Below are 12,614 nucleotides of genomic sequence, written 5' to 3'. Positions count from 1 at the left end.
CTTTGGAGCAAAAACAATTATCCATTCTCAAACTGATGAAATGAGTGCCATGCTTTGTAATTCGGCCCTCAAACTACTTACTGTGTATCTGCCTGGGATATGAATATAAACTGAAATGTCTGTTAAAACCCAAAAATGTCCCCAAAGTCTATTCCCAGGGCCTTTATTTCATATACGTTATGGACCCTCTTTAATTCAGCCATAGATGGCAAGCCATTTGTTAGAAATTATGGCCAGGTGCAGCTGCTCACACCTATAGTCCCAGCACTATATCACTCAGGTGATCCTCCGGATCACCTGAGGTCGGGAGTTTGAGACCAGCCTGGCCAACATGGTGAAACACTGTCTCTACTAAAAATACAAAAATTAGTCAGGCATGGTGGTACGCGCCTGTTATGCCAGCTACTCAGGAGGCTGAGGCAGGAGAATCATTTAAACCCAAGAGGCGGAGGTTGCAGTGAGTCAAGATTGCGCCACTGTACTCCAGTCTGGGCGACAGAGCGAAACTCCATCTCAAAAAAAAGAAAGAGAGAGAGAGAAATTATGCTCAAGGCCGAGCAAGGTGACTCATGCCTGTAATCCCACCACTTTGGGAGGCCAAGGTGGACAGACTGCTTGAGCCCAAGAATTTGAGACCAACCTGGGCAACATAGTTGAGACCTCGTCTCTACAAAAAAAAAAAAAAAAAAACAAAAATTAGCTGGGCATGGTGCCGCACACTTATAGTTCCAGCTACTCAGGAGGCTGAAGTGGGAGGATTGCTTGAGCCCAGGAGGTTGAGGCTGCAGTGAGCCATGGTTGTGCCACTGCACTCCAGCCTGGGTGACAGAGTAAGACCTTGTCTCAAAAAAAAAAAAAAAAATTATTCTCAAGATTTGATTAACCTTTACTTTGATCTTGCTAATGGGCAACTGTGCCCATTTCACAGATGCCTCATCCCAAAGGCTACCTCGTCAAGAGAGACACTTAAAGGACTGGGTGTCTAAATGAAAGGGAATGGAATTTGAATCAAAAAGCAAGTGAGAAAAGGAGTGAAATATTGCTGTGGTCCTTTTTGAAAGTAACCTCTGAAATTCATTGCTCTTTTGAAAATTGTGTATCTTGTTTTTAAAGTGCATTTCCCACCCCCCTCTTAAATTTTAAGGTGGAAGGAGATACAGTCACCTTCTCCTTTGAAATGAGAAGTGGCCGTGAACACAACACTCCTGATAAAGCCATGTGGGGCTTTGCTTGCACAGTTCGCGCTCAGGTACTTGAATCTAACCACTGCCGTGGACAAAATGTACTATCTGCTATGTGCCTTGATTACTTACATCATATTTGCCTTGGAAACAGGGCAGAATATGAGTCACTCTTTCATCTTTCTCTTCTAGTTGGCACTAGTCAACTACTAGCAGCTAGTAGTACTTTTACAGAATAAAACTAGCCATGACCTAATATCAGCTCAGCAGCACAGAAATACATCTATTGATTGGGGCTGCCTCTTCAAAGCTTGGGGAGGTGACCTGACCCCAGCATCTTTCCATAGGGCAAAGAGGACTCAATAGAACTTAATAGAAATAAGCACTTGGATCCTGGGTTTTAAGAGTAGTGAAGCATCCAGCTGAGCATGGTGGCTCACACTTGTAATCCCAGTACTTTGGGAGGCTGAGGCGGGCAGATCAACTGAGGTCAGGAGTTCGAGATCAGCCTGGCCAACTTGGTGAAACCCCGTCTCTACTAAAAATACAAAAATTAGCCGGGTGTGTTGATGGGCACCTGTAGTCCTAGCTACTTGAGAGGCTGAGGGAAGAGAATCACTTGAACCGGGAGGCAGAGATTGCAGTGAGCTGAGATCGTACCACTGTACTCCAGCCTGGGTGACAGAGTGAGACTCCGTCTCAAAAGTTAAAAAAAAAAAAACAAAAAAAAAAACCAGAGTACTTAAACATCCTACTGACCCCTCCAGTTGCCTGATTCCAAAAACGTATTTTAGATTTTGATGTTTCTTAAGCTTAACCACGCTAAGACTCTCCAGAGTGGCATTAACTGCTAGAATGTAAGCTCCATGAGAGCAGGGATCTTCATTTCATTCTCCGATGTATCTCAGGCACCTAGAACAATGGCTGGCACACAGAGGACACCCAGTAAATATTTCTTGAATGAATTCACTGCAGTCATTGACAATATCACAGTTTGAGCACAGGATGGAAGTGAAAAAACAAAATAGTGGTTTATACTTAGGTAGGCACAACAAAGAGGAAGCTATCAAAGAGTCAGGCTTCTTTATTTCATTTATACTATTTATTTGATTTGTACTATTGTATATGGGGTCTGATCAACTATTTTCTCTTCAGAATTATGTTGAGACTTCACTCTGGTCATTGCAGTACCACCATCTAGTCATGATTTGGGTGCTGTACCTATGTTCCCTAGCAGTGATACTCGATGCTGCTCTGTAGAACCCTGTGGTTGGGAACAGTGCAGTGTGGGGCAGCACAGGTAGCAACCTCTGCCAGCATACACTGACCATTGTGGTTTACCCCTGTCTGCATTGTAGGAGTCTTCGGAGGATGTCTCAGGAGGCTTGCCCTTTCTGGTAGACCTGGCTTTAGGTCTGTCTGTGTTAGCTTGTTCCATGTTAAGAATCCTGTACAATGGACCAGAAATTACCAAAGAAGAAGAAGCCTGTCAGGAGCTATTGCGGTCCAAACTTTTACAAAGGTAACAAAAAGGTTGAATTTGAGCTGGTGTTGCCTGCAAAGGAAAAAGGACTTTATGTGGAAAAATCCTTTTGGTACATTTCCAGGGTGATTGTGCCTACTGCCTGGCAATCTCATGGGTGTCATTGTGTGTAAGAAATAAGATGAAAATTACACCATAGTGCTTTCTGGCCCTTACTTTACTAAATTTAAGATTACATCTTTGAACTGCATAAGCTTTTCTCCGACACAATTATTGTCTAATTAAATTGAATGATCCCCAAGAGGATGAGTGGATGTGTGATAAAACAAACACAGCAAATGTTTATTGTACAATCTAGACAAATGTGTCTGTGGACATTAACCATGTCATTCTTTCAGCTTTTCTGTACATTTAAAAGTTTTAATGATTAAATATTGGGGGGGAGCTAGATCCCCAAAGATGGGCTTTCATACAATGCTCATTTTTCTTTAGCTTCTGGAGAAGGTTTGATGAGTAATTAACACAGAATGTGATTCTTCATATGTTTGATGTGTCTGCAAACATCCAATAGCTTTCCAATAATCTTGATGAGAGAGGAAGTGAAGAGCCTCTTTTCTGTCTGCTCAGGTGCCAGTGGCAGGTGGAGGCCAATGGCGTGATCTCCCCTGCCCTTACTCCGAGCCCCTCTCCACTGCCTCTGACCATAGAGGAAGACAGAGAATTCACCTACCCCTCTGATGTCCTCGTGCCTCCTGTTGGAAACTACTTTGATCTGCCTCGGATCAGGCTGCCTCCAGGAATCATGATAAAGCTCAGGGAAATTTCTGGGCGTGCTAGACCTCAATTTAGACCAAGTATAAAGTATGTTGCTGTGTAGTGTTTTACTTTTCCCAGTAGGAAAAAAAGTTTAAACAATTGAAATGGGTGTATTTCTTCTGTGGTATAGTAAATGAAACTTTAATTTTATGTTTACTCTATGAGTGTTAAAATTAACCGAGTCTGGAGGGCCCACCAGGCAGTATTCCAGATTAGGGGCTCTCAAAATTTGGTCCCCTAGTCAGCAGCATTGGCATCACTTGGGAGCTTGTTAGTTCTTGAACCCCATTTTACACCTATTGAATCAGGAGGTCTGAGGATGGGGCCCAGCTTAACAAGTTTCCCATGTGACTGATACATGCTAAAGTGTGACAAGTGCTAGGTTTATCTCTAGTGTTTTGACCTTCTACTAGCAGTCAGCCTCTACTTTACTTTCCAGAGTCTAGAGATATGTGTTTATTTTTGATGCCTAGAGAAATGGTGAGGAGTTCTGTAATCTAGAATGTACAGACTTACAGTTACAAATGTCTGTGGTGTTCTTGCTTCAAGTCAAGTCTGTTTTGCAGGCCTCTGCTCTGCCTCCTGAGGCAGGATTTCAGAGAGAAAACTTGGAGAATATATGAAATTTGAAATGAAAAAAATACAGAAAACACTATTGTTTTCAGCCCAACATCCATATGCACTGAACACTGCAGGCCATAATACTGCATAAAATTAATTAGTGGATAGATGCTGCTGAAGATCCTTTCTTAGCCTTAGCCCTCTTCCAGCTCTAATGTGTCTCTAACTCAAAATATAGCAATCATAGAAAATGAAGTCTTTTTTTTTTTTTTTCTGAGAGGGAGTCTCGTTCTGTCACCCAGGCTGGAGTGCAGTGATGTGATCTCGGCTTACTACAACCTCCGTCTCCCAGGTTCAGGAGATTCTCCTGCCTCAGCCTCCCGAGTAACTGGGATTACAGGGACATGCCACTATAGCCAGCTAATTTTTGTGTTTTTAGTAGAGACGAGGTTTCTCCATGTTGACCTGGCTGGTCTCGAACTCCTGACCTCAAGTGATTCACCTGCCTCAGCCTCCCAAAGTGCTAGGATTATAGGCTGAAGTCTCTTTACTCTTGATTTTCAGCTTTATCAGCCAATGTCAGTTTTATCAGTTAATATACTAAATTATTTGCCAACATAAGACTCCCGACAGTGCCATTATACTATGCATACCTCTTACTCTATTGTAACAAAGGAGGTGTGGTGAATATTTAATATCTTTATATCAAAGCCTAAGTTCTCCAACCTATAAAATACTCTCTTGGGCCTGGGGCATGGTGGCTTATGCCTGTAATCCCAATACTTTGGGAGGCCAAGTCAAGAGGATTGCTTGAGCCCAGGAGTTCAAGACCAGCCTGAGCAACATAGTGAGAAACCCCCACCCTAAAATTTGTTTCTCAAATTAGCTGAGCATGGCAGCATGCACCTGTAGTCTCAGCTACTCAGGAGGCTGGGGCAAGAGGATCCCTTGAACCCAGGAGTTTGAGGCTGCAATGAGCCATGATTGCTCCGCTGAACTGCAGCCTAGGTGACAGGGGGAGAGACCCTGTCTCTAAAAAAATTAAAAATAAAAATAAAATACAGTATTGAGAAGCTGAGAGCATGGCATACATCTGACTAATTTCCATTGTGGTCACAGAGAAGTAATTCAGCCAGACGTGATGGAGGAAATGGTGGTATCTTGTGTTATTAAACACTTGAACTTGGTTGATGCACTGCAATCTCTAATAAATTTCCAATATCAAGAAGAACATGCTGAAGAATATGATTTATTGTGTAAAATTATGGGAGAGACTTTTAAGAAGCTCAATGCCATGGAGAGACAGCTGCAGGTAAATGTCTGATAACTGTTGGAAATAATTTCTTTCATGGAAATTTAAAGAAATTTAGAATGTGATCTAATTTTTAAAATTACTATTGTGACTAAAATTTTGAATTGTACTTGTTTTTATTTTGCATCTATTTTAATGTATTTATTAGAGTGTTGCAGAACTGGAACAAAAATGGCAAAGTGAAGTTGATGATGCCATGCAGGGGAAACTGGAGAACAACATGCCTTTCTTTTATGATTACCATTTTAATGAGGTGAGCAAAGTGTATGATTTGTCCCTGGGGCATTGTGTGTGTGTGTGTGTGTGTGTGTGTGTAGAGGTACAATAATGTCATTTCCTAAAATGTTGCACACTCCAAAACTGTACCCATTCTTTAAAAGAGGTTAAATGAAAATTGATTAGATCAGCATGCAGTATACAAATAATTACTCATGAGGTTGTTTTTCTAAATGATTAATAGTTTTATAAAGATATATAAGGAAGTTGTCATCATGGTCAAATTTTGCTTTCAAGCCTTAAAAAACAAAAAATAGGCAAAATTATAAGCCCTGAAAGAATTCCCAGAAAGTAGTCAATGCCATTCTTAATCATTAAAATATCAAATAATAACTTACAAATGAGTTTCAAGCATAGAAATATGGACCAAAGGTGGTGGTTTTTCTCTGAAATTTTCTGTTCATTTTAATATATGTATAGTAAAACTTGGTTCTTGCAGATCCTGCATACATCTTTTTTTTTCTTTAGAACAAAATGAAAGAACTAGAACTTTTGTGTTCAATGAAGGAAGTCTCCTTTGATGGGAATGATCTTGAAAACATGGTCCTATCACTGAGGTTAGTGGTATTAATAACTATTAAGGCTATTATCACCTTGATGCTCAAAACACATTGTAAAGGTCTAGTCTCTTAATAGATATATTTTTTTATATTGTGAGCTTAACTAAATATTTTAGAGTTGGAACTCATTTGGTAAATTGGAAGTTTTGGTTTTAACCTTCAAAAGTTAGCATAGGCATTTGAAACAGAAAAAGAAACCAGAAGTGGCCAGATTTTCTAACACTGTTCCTTGGATGAGGAAACAGGGAAGTAAGTTGATTAGGTTACTTTTGCTTAGTTTCCCCTGTGTCTTCTCTTATTCTTTGTAAACATTTTTTTTAATGGTTGTTTTTGGTAAGCTAGAGAACAACTCAATGCACATCAATGTTTCTTTATAGGGAGAAGTTCCTACAAGAAGTGAATTCTCTTATTCAGAAACCCTCACACCCACTGGCTAAAACAAAGACGTTAGTGAAGAGTTTAATGAACCGAGCCGAGCTTTTGCTGCATGTCACCATCGCGGCCCAGTCAGGCCTCACAAGAAGCATCTCTGGGACCCCTGCTGAAACACCAGGTACTGCTCAAAGATAGCCCCTAATTGGCTTCTGGTCCTACTCTGTTCATATAAGACACGTCAGCTATATTTTGAAAAATTCACTCTTCGGTACTCCAAGAAAGGAAAACAAAAGGAAATTTTAACATATTTAGTTTTGCCTTATACTTTCTCTACAAAGCACTTGAGTGACAAAAGAAAAACAAAGAAATACTTGTATGTCATTAAATTCCTGTAGTCAACTTCTTGTTTCTTTTATATTATTTTACTTTTTGAGACTGAGTCTCGCTCTGTCGCCCAGGCTGGAGTGCAGTGGCGTAATCTCGGCTCACTGGAACCTCTGCCTCCCAGGTTCAAGCAATTCTGCTTCAGCCTCCCGAGTAGCTGGGACTACAGGTGCATGCTGCCATGCCTGGCTAATTTTTGTATTTTTAGTAGAGACGGGGTTTCACTATGTTGGCTAGGTTGGTCTTGAACTGCTGACCTCAGGTGGTCCGCCCGCCTTGGGCTCCCAGCATGCTAGGATTACAGGTGTGAGTCACTGCGCCCGGCCCTGTTTTTGTTTTCATACTAACATATATAATTAGATTTCATAGTATCATATACAATTAGTGAACATCATGAATCTTGTAACATCATTTTTCCCTCTTTACTTGAAGCTGAGTTTGCATTTCATCTTTAGTAATTATGTGGAACCTTGTGCTATGACTTCCTGGGAGTTAACTTTTTCTAGGTCACATTTTATTTATTTATTTATTTATTTTTTTTTTTTTTTGAGATGGAGTCTCGCTCTGTTGCCTAGGCTGGAGTGCAGTGGCATAAACTCTGCTCACTGCAATCTCTGCCTCCCGGGTTCAAGCAATTCTCCTGCCTCAGCTTCCCAGGTAGGTGGGATTACAGGCACTTACCACTATGCCCAGCTAATTTTTGTATTTTTAGTAGAGACAGGGTTTCGCTATGTTGGCCAGGCTGGTCTTGAACTCCTGATCTCAGGTGATCCGCCCACCTCAGCCTCCCAAAGTGCTGGGATTACAGGTGTGAGCTACCATGCCCAGCCTAGGTCACATTTTAATTGTTAGCCTAAAAATGCATCTCTCAGGAAAATCATTGAGTCTTCTTACTTAAGACAGGATCTGTAACATGGCACAGCCCACAAGCATTCATTCTTAACCTAAGAGATAAAATTAAATAAACATGTTCTTAAATGGAAGCGTCCATGTTACATAGCCCCATTGCCCAGTGAGCAGTAGGGAGCAGGCAAACTTGTTTTCATCCCAGCTGGTCATCTAAGGCTCTTCTCACTTGGGATTTGAAGTCTAGGAGGACTCCCAAGGTCTCACTCTGTAATACAGGTTCTCCCTGAGAACTTCAGGGGAAGACACAGGTTTGGGAGAGAGACATGTGCTGAGTGTGTGGTACAATCACATGCCAGGATGGTCTGCTATACACATAAGCCCTTGGTAAAGGTCTTGTATATAGACCTGACCACTTGGTAAGGCTGTTAGTACTGTCCCAGAGGCTCTTGACCTCAGAGATAACAGTATCTTCAAAAATTATATACTTTTTTAATATTTAAGCTGTCTAACCACTCTTAAGACAGATACAAAATGGTTTTCTCAGCTGGGCACAGTGGCTCATGCCTGTAATCCCAGAACTTTGGGAGGCCAAGGCAGGAGGATCGCTTAGACCAGGAGTTCAAGACCAGGCTTTGCCACATAGCAGGACCTCGTCTCTACAAAAAAACATGAAAATTAGCCACGCATGGTGGTGTGCACCTGTAATCCCAGCTACTTGGGAGGCTGAGTTGGGAGGATTGCTTGAGTCCAGGAGTACAAGGCTGCAGTAAGCCATGATTGTAGCACTGCACTTCAGCCTGGGCAACAAAGCAAGACCCTGTCTCTAAATAAATAAATAAGTGAAAATTTTAGAAAAATAAAACAAAATGGTTTTTTTCTGCACTTTCTCAACACCTTTTTTCTTAGCTAGTCTTGACGTATAGTTTTATCTTCTTTCCATTTAAGGGTTGTTTTATAAAACAGCTATTTCCCTGGACAGGGTTAAGGAGTATGTCTTATAGAAAGACCCATTCAGATTCCAACTCAAGTGTGATATTTATTCCTACCAACTATGATCAAAGCAGAGGTATCATCAAATGACAATAAATCAGCTAAATAAATCTGGGGTTAAAGTGGGGATAAAGGCCATCTCTGAAAAAAATGGATTTGGATGTATTTGAATTAAGAAATTTGGGCCAGGTGTGGTAGCTCACACCTGTAATCCTGGCACTTTGGGAGGCCAAGGTGGGCGGATCACTTGAAGTCAGGAGTTCGAGACTAGCCTGGCCAACATGGTGAAACCCCATCTCTACTAAAAAAATACAAAAGTTACCTGGACGTGGTGGTGCACGCCTGTAATCACTGCTACTTGGGAGGCTGAGGCAGGAGAATCACTTGAACCTGGGAGATGAAGGTTGCAGAAAGCCGAGATCACACCACTGCACTGCATCCTGGGTGACAGAGCGAGACCCATCTCAAAAAATAAGAAATTAAAAAATGTTAAAAAAGAAATTTGTGCTTTCTGGCAATTACTTGCTATGTCCTCCTTGCTTTTTAGAATGCTTAGGTTAAAGTGAACATTGATAGCTATGAAATTAAATGAATTTTTCAGCTTTTCTTTGGGAAACCAATTTAATAAAAAGATTTTAATTTTTTTAAGTTAAAATAATTTTTAACCTAATACTTAGGTTAAAAAATTGATGTAAAAACCATCAGTATGCTGTGCTAGCTAGACTGGTGGCTGAACTGTGATAGAAAGCAAAGATACACTTAAACTGTTGGGTAGTTCTGTGTTGCATTTGGCTGTTGTACAGATAGCAGAAATGTCAGCCTTTTAATTCCTTTTTTTCCAGCTTGTAAATCAGCTTCTGAAACAAAAGTGATATCTCATGCTGTCAGGCAGCCTGTTTTTCTTCGCAGCATGTCAGCTCCTTCTGACCTGGAAATGATTGGTAATGAAGATTTGGAATTTACTAGAGCAAATCAGAGGTAAATGGCTAATGGCCAGGGTTGGGTTCCCACATGCAGCTGAATGCATTCATCAAAACAAGCTCCCTGAGTGTGTGTTTCTCGTCTTGCCAGTCTGTTCTATGTTCCCTGTAGGCGTCGCCACGTGACCAGCCACCGCAGCAGCTCCTTTACACTCCTGCAGTCGCTGGCCATTGAGGACAGCAGGGACAAGCCCACCTACAGTGTCCTGCTAGGGCAGCTGTTTGCTTTCATCGGCACCAACCCTGACCAAGCTGTACGTTATGTTTTGCAGGCTCCCAATGAATAGCACCTAACAGCATGAGGGGTCTTGGGGCAGTTAGCAGGAGTCAGGTGTCCTTCCTTCTTGTGCATTTCAGGTGTCCAGCAGCAGTTTTCTTTTGGCTGCACAGACAAGATGGCGGCGGGGAAACACTCGCAAGCAGGCACTGGTGCACATGCGGGAATTGCTGACAGCTGCCGTGCGAGTCGGGGGAGTGACACATCTTGTGGGTCCAGTGACAATGGTCCTTCAGGGAGGACCCAGGTTAGTTGTTTCTGTTAGTTTATACTGTCCTTTCTAGAATGGTCAGAGCCATTCCAAAGATTATTCCTGGGGCCCAAACATAGGCATAGTATTTGCTAATGTTTTCCTCTAAAATATTTATATAAAAGTGGTACATGATCTTGCAAAAAACTCATCATATTAATAGAATGTAAAACTCTTGGTATTCACCATTTTCTCCTAAATTCCACTCTGTCCATTAAGAGCTCATTATAGCAACCATACATGCATAAGCAGCTGTATAATTCTTCTTGTACACATAAATGTGTTTGTGTATAAATTTTTTCAACTTAATTCAGATTATATTATCCGTGCCTTTCTATAACCACGGTTGTTTTGCTCAGTATGTCTTAGATATCTCAGGTATCTGTTTTCATATCAGTACATATAGGTCTGGTCTGCTTTATCTTTTTTTTATTTGACATAGCATCTCACTCTGTCACCAAGGCTGAAGTGCAGTGGCACAATCTCAGCTCATGGCAGCCTCCGCCTCCTGGGTTCAAGTGATTCTTGTGCTTCAACCTCCTTAGTAGCTAGGATTACAGGCACATGCCACCACACCTGGCTAATTTTTATATTTTTAGTAGAGATGGAGTTTCACCATATTGGCCAGACTGGTCTCAAACTCCCGAACTCAGGTAATCTGCCTGCCTCGGCCTCTCAAAGTACTGTGATTACAGGCATGAGCCACTGTGCCCAGCCTTTTTTTTTTTTTTTTAACAGGTTCTCATTCTGTCACCCAGGCTGGCATGCAATGACGTGATCATGGCTCACTGCAGCCTTGACCTCCCCAGGCTCAAGCGATCCTCCCACTTCAGCCTCCCAAGTAGCTGGGACTATGGGCGCGTACCATCATGCCCAGCTAGTGTATTTATTTTTTGTAGAGACGGGGTCTTGCCATGTTGCTGAGGCTGGTCTCAAATTTCTGGGCTCAAGGGATCCTCCTGTCTCAGCCTCCCAGACTGCTGGGATTAAAGGCATGGGCCACCATACCTGGCTGCTTTAAGATTTTTAAGAGGTCATAGATATACATTATATAGATGACCTTTTCTAAAAAATTTAACTCATCCTCTACTGATGGACACATAGGTTCATTTGTCTTTATTTCTTTTGTTTTTGTTTTGTTTTTGCATTAACAACCTCGTTTTGCCTATATTTTTGTATATTTCCATGACTGTTATTACTGAACCAATTTCTAAAAATGTAATCGCAGATACTAACTCTGAAGATGGTTTTATAACTCATTTGTGAGTTGTTCTATATGAGTTTCCTATTGGGCTTCAAAGATCTTCAAGTAGAAATAGAAAATGCATTTCTCTACAAGCCCTGGACTTGAGCTGCTGGAGGTGAGGAATTCTGGCCAATAGGCAGAGAGGGTCCAGTGACTGGAGGAAAATGGGTTAATTAAGGCTGAAGTGAGTATCTTGAGAAATCTTGAGATCCTCCCACCTCAGCCTTCCAAGTAGCTGGGACTACAGGAGAGGTCAGACTATTCTTTGGAAACAAGTCCAAAATTTCAGTGGCTTAAAAGATAAAATTTTTTGGGGCACAGTGGCTCACACCTATAATCCCAGCACTTAAGGAGGCCAAGGCAGGAGGATCATTTGAGGCCAGGAGTTCAAGACCAGCCTGGGCAATATAGTGAGACCCTGTCTCTACAAAAAAGAAAAAATTAGCCGGAGTGGTGGGGCATGCCTGTGGTCCCAGCTACTGGGGAAGCTGAGGCAGGAAGATCGCTTGAGGCCAGGAGGTTGAGACTGCAGTAAGCCATGATCGCATCACCCTGCACTTCAGCCTGGGCAACAGAGCAAAACCTTATCACAAAAAAATAAAAAGAAGACAGAATTTTAGGTCTTGCTTCTGTTTGTGATGGGTTCATGCTGGCTCGTGGTAATCACAGAGGAGGAAACCACCACCTCGAGAGCTGCCAGGCTCCTTGTCAGAACTCTCGCTCATTGACCAGACTTGCCACTGTCCAGCCAACCACAGGGTGCCCAGAAAGAAACAGTGAAAAGCCCTCATGATTACCATAGCCTATTTCCAGAATTTAATTTCTCCATAAAACTGGCAACACTATTCCTTTTTCCCTCGATTATTGTCATTTGTCGGAAACTTGAAAAAAAATGTAGAAAATGCCAAAAAATAAAATGAAAATCACCTACAAGTACACCCTCTTAAGGTAACATCTGTTAACGCTTTAGTGTCTGTGTTCTAACCATAGATGTCTCCCGTAGTGTTCTTAGTGGTTCTGTAGCACTGCATTATATGCAGTGAAACTTTATATTATATGCTTGAAACTTTAACA

General features: G+C 41.6%; 1 protein-coding gene across 10 annotated transcripts in view; it reads left to right on the top strand.

Moving 5' to 3' along the window:
- Positions 1–12,614, top strand: part of HECTD4 (HECT domain E3 ubiquitin protein ligase 4) — a 226,425-nt gene that overhangs the window by 130,980 nt on the left and 82,831 nt on the right. For all 10 annotated transcript variants that reach the window (XR_012420694.1, XR_012420693.1, XR_012420695.1 and 7 more), the window contains 10 exons: positions 1,145–1,249; positions 2,540–2,703; positions 3,292–3,525; positions 5,161–5,353; positions 5,502–5,606; positions 6,098–6,186; positions 6,567–6,742; positions 9,630–9,765; positions 9,880–10,021; positions 10,125–10,291. Coding sequence is in view for 7 of the 10 variants with exons in the window: in XM_074007934.1 (XP_073864035.1) it covers positions 1,145–1,249; positions 2,540–2,703; positions 3,292–3,525; positions 5,161–5,353; positions 5,502–5,606; positions 6,098–6,186; positions 6,567–6,742; positions 9,630–9,765; positions 9,880–10,021; positions 10,125–10,291 (1,511 nt within the window). In the remaining 3 variants the exon portion in view is untranslated. The remainder of the gene's footprint in view (positions 1–1,144; positions 1,250–2,539; positions 2,704–3,291; positions 3,526–5,160; positions 5,354–5,501; positions 5,607–6,097; positions 6,187–6,566; positions 6,743–9,629; positions 9,766–9,879; positions 10,022–10,124; positions 10,292–12,614) is intronic.

The sequence above is a fragment of the Macaca fascicularis genome, chromosome 11, assembly GCF_037993035.2.
Source record: "Macaca fascicularis isolate 582-1 chromosome 11, T2T-MFA8v1.1".
NCBI classification, from domain to species: domain Eukaryota; kingdom Metazoa; phylum Chordata; class Mammalia; order Primates; family Cercopithecidae; genus Macaca; species Macaca fascicularis.
Note: the sequence above shows the minus strand (reverse complement) of the source record. Positions and strands in the feature narration are given on the sequence as shown.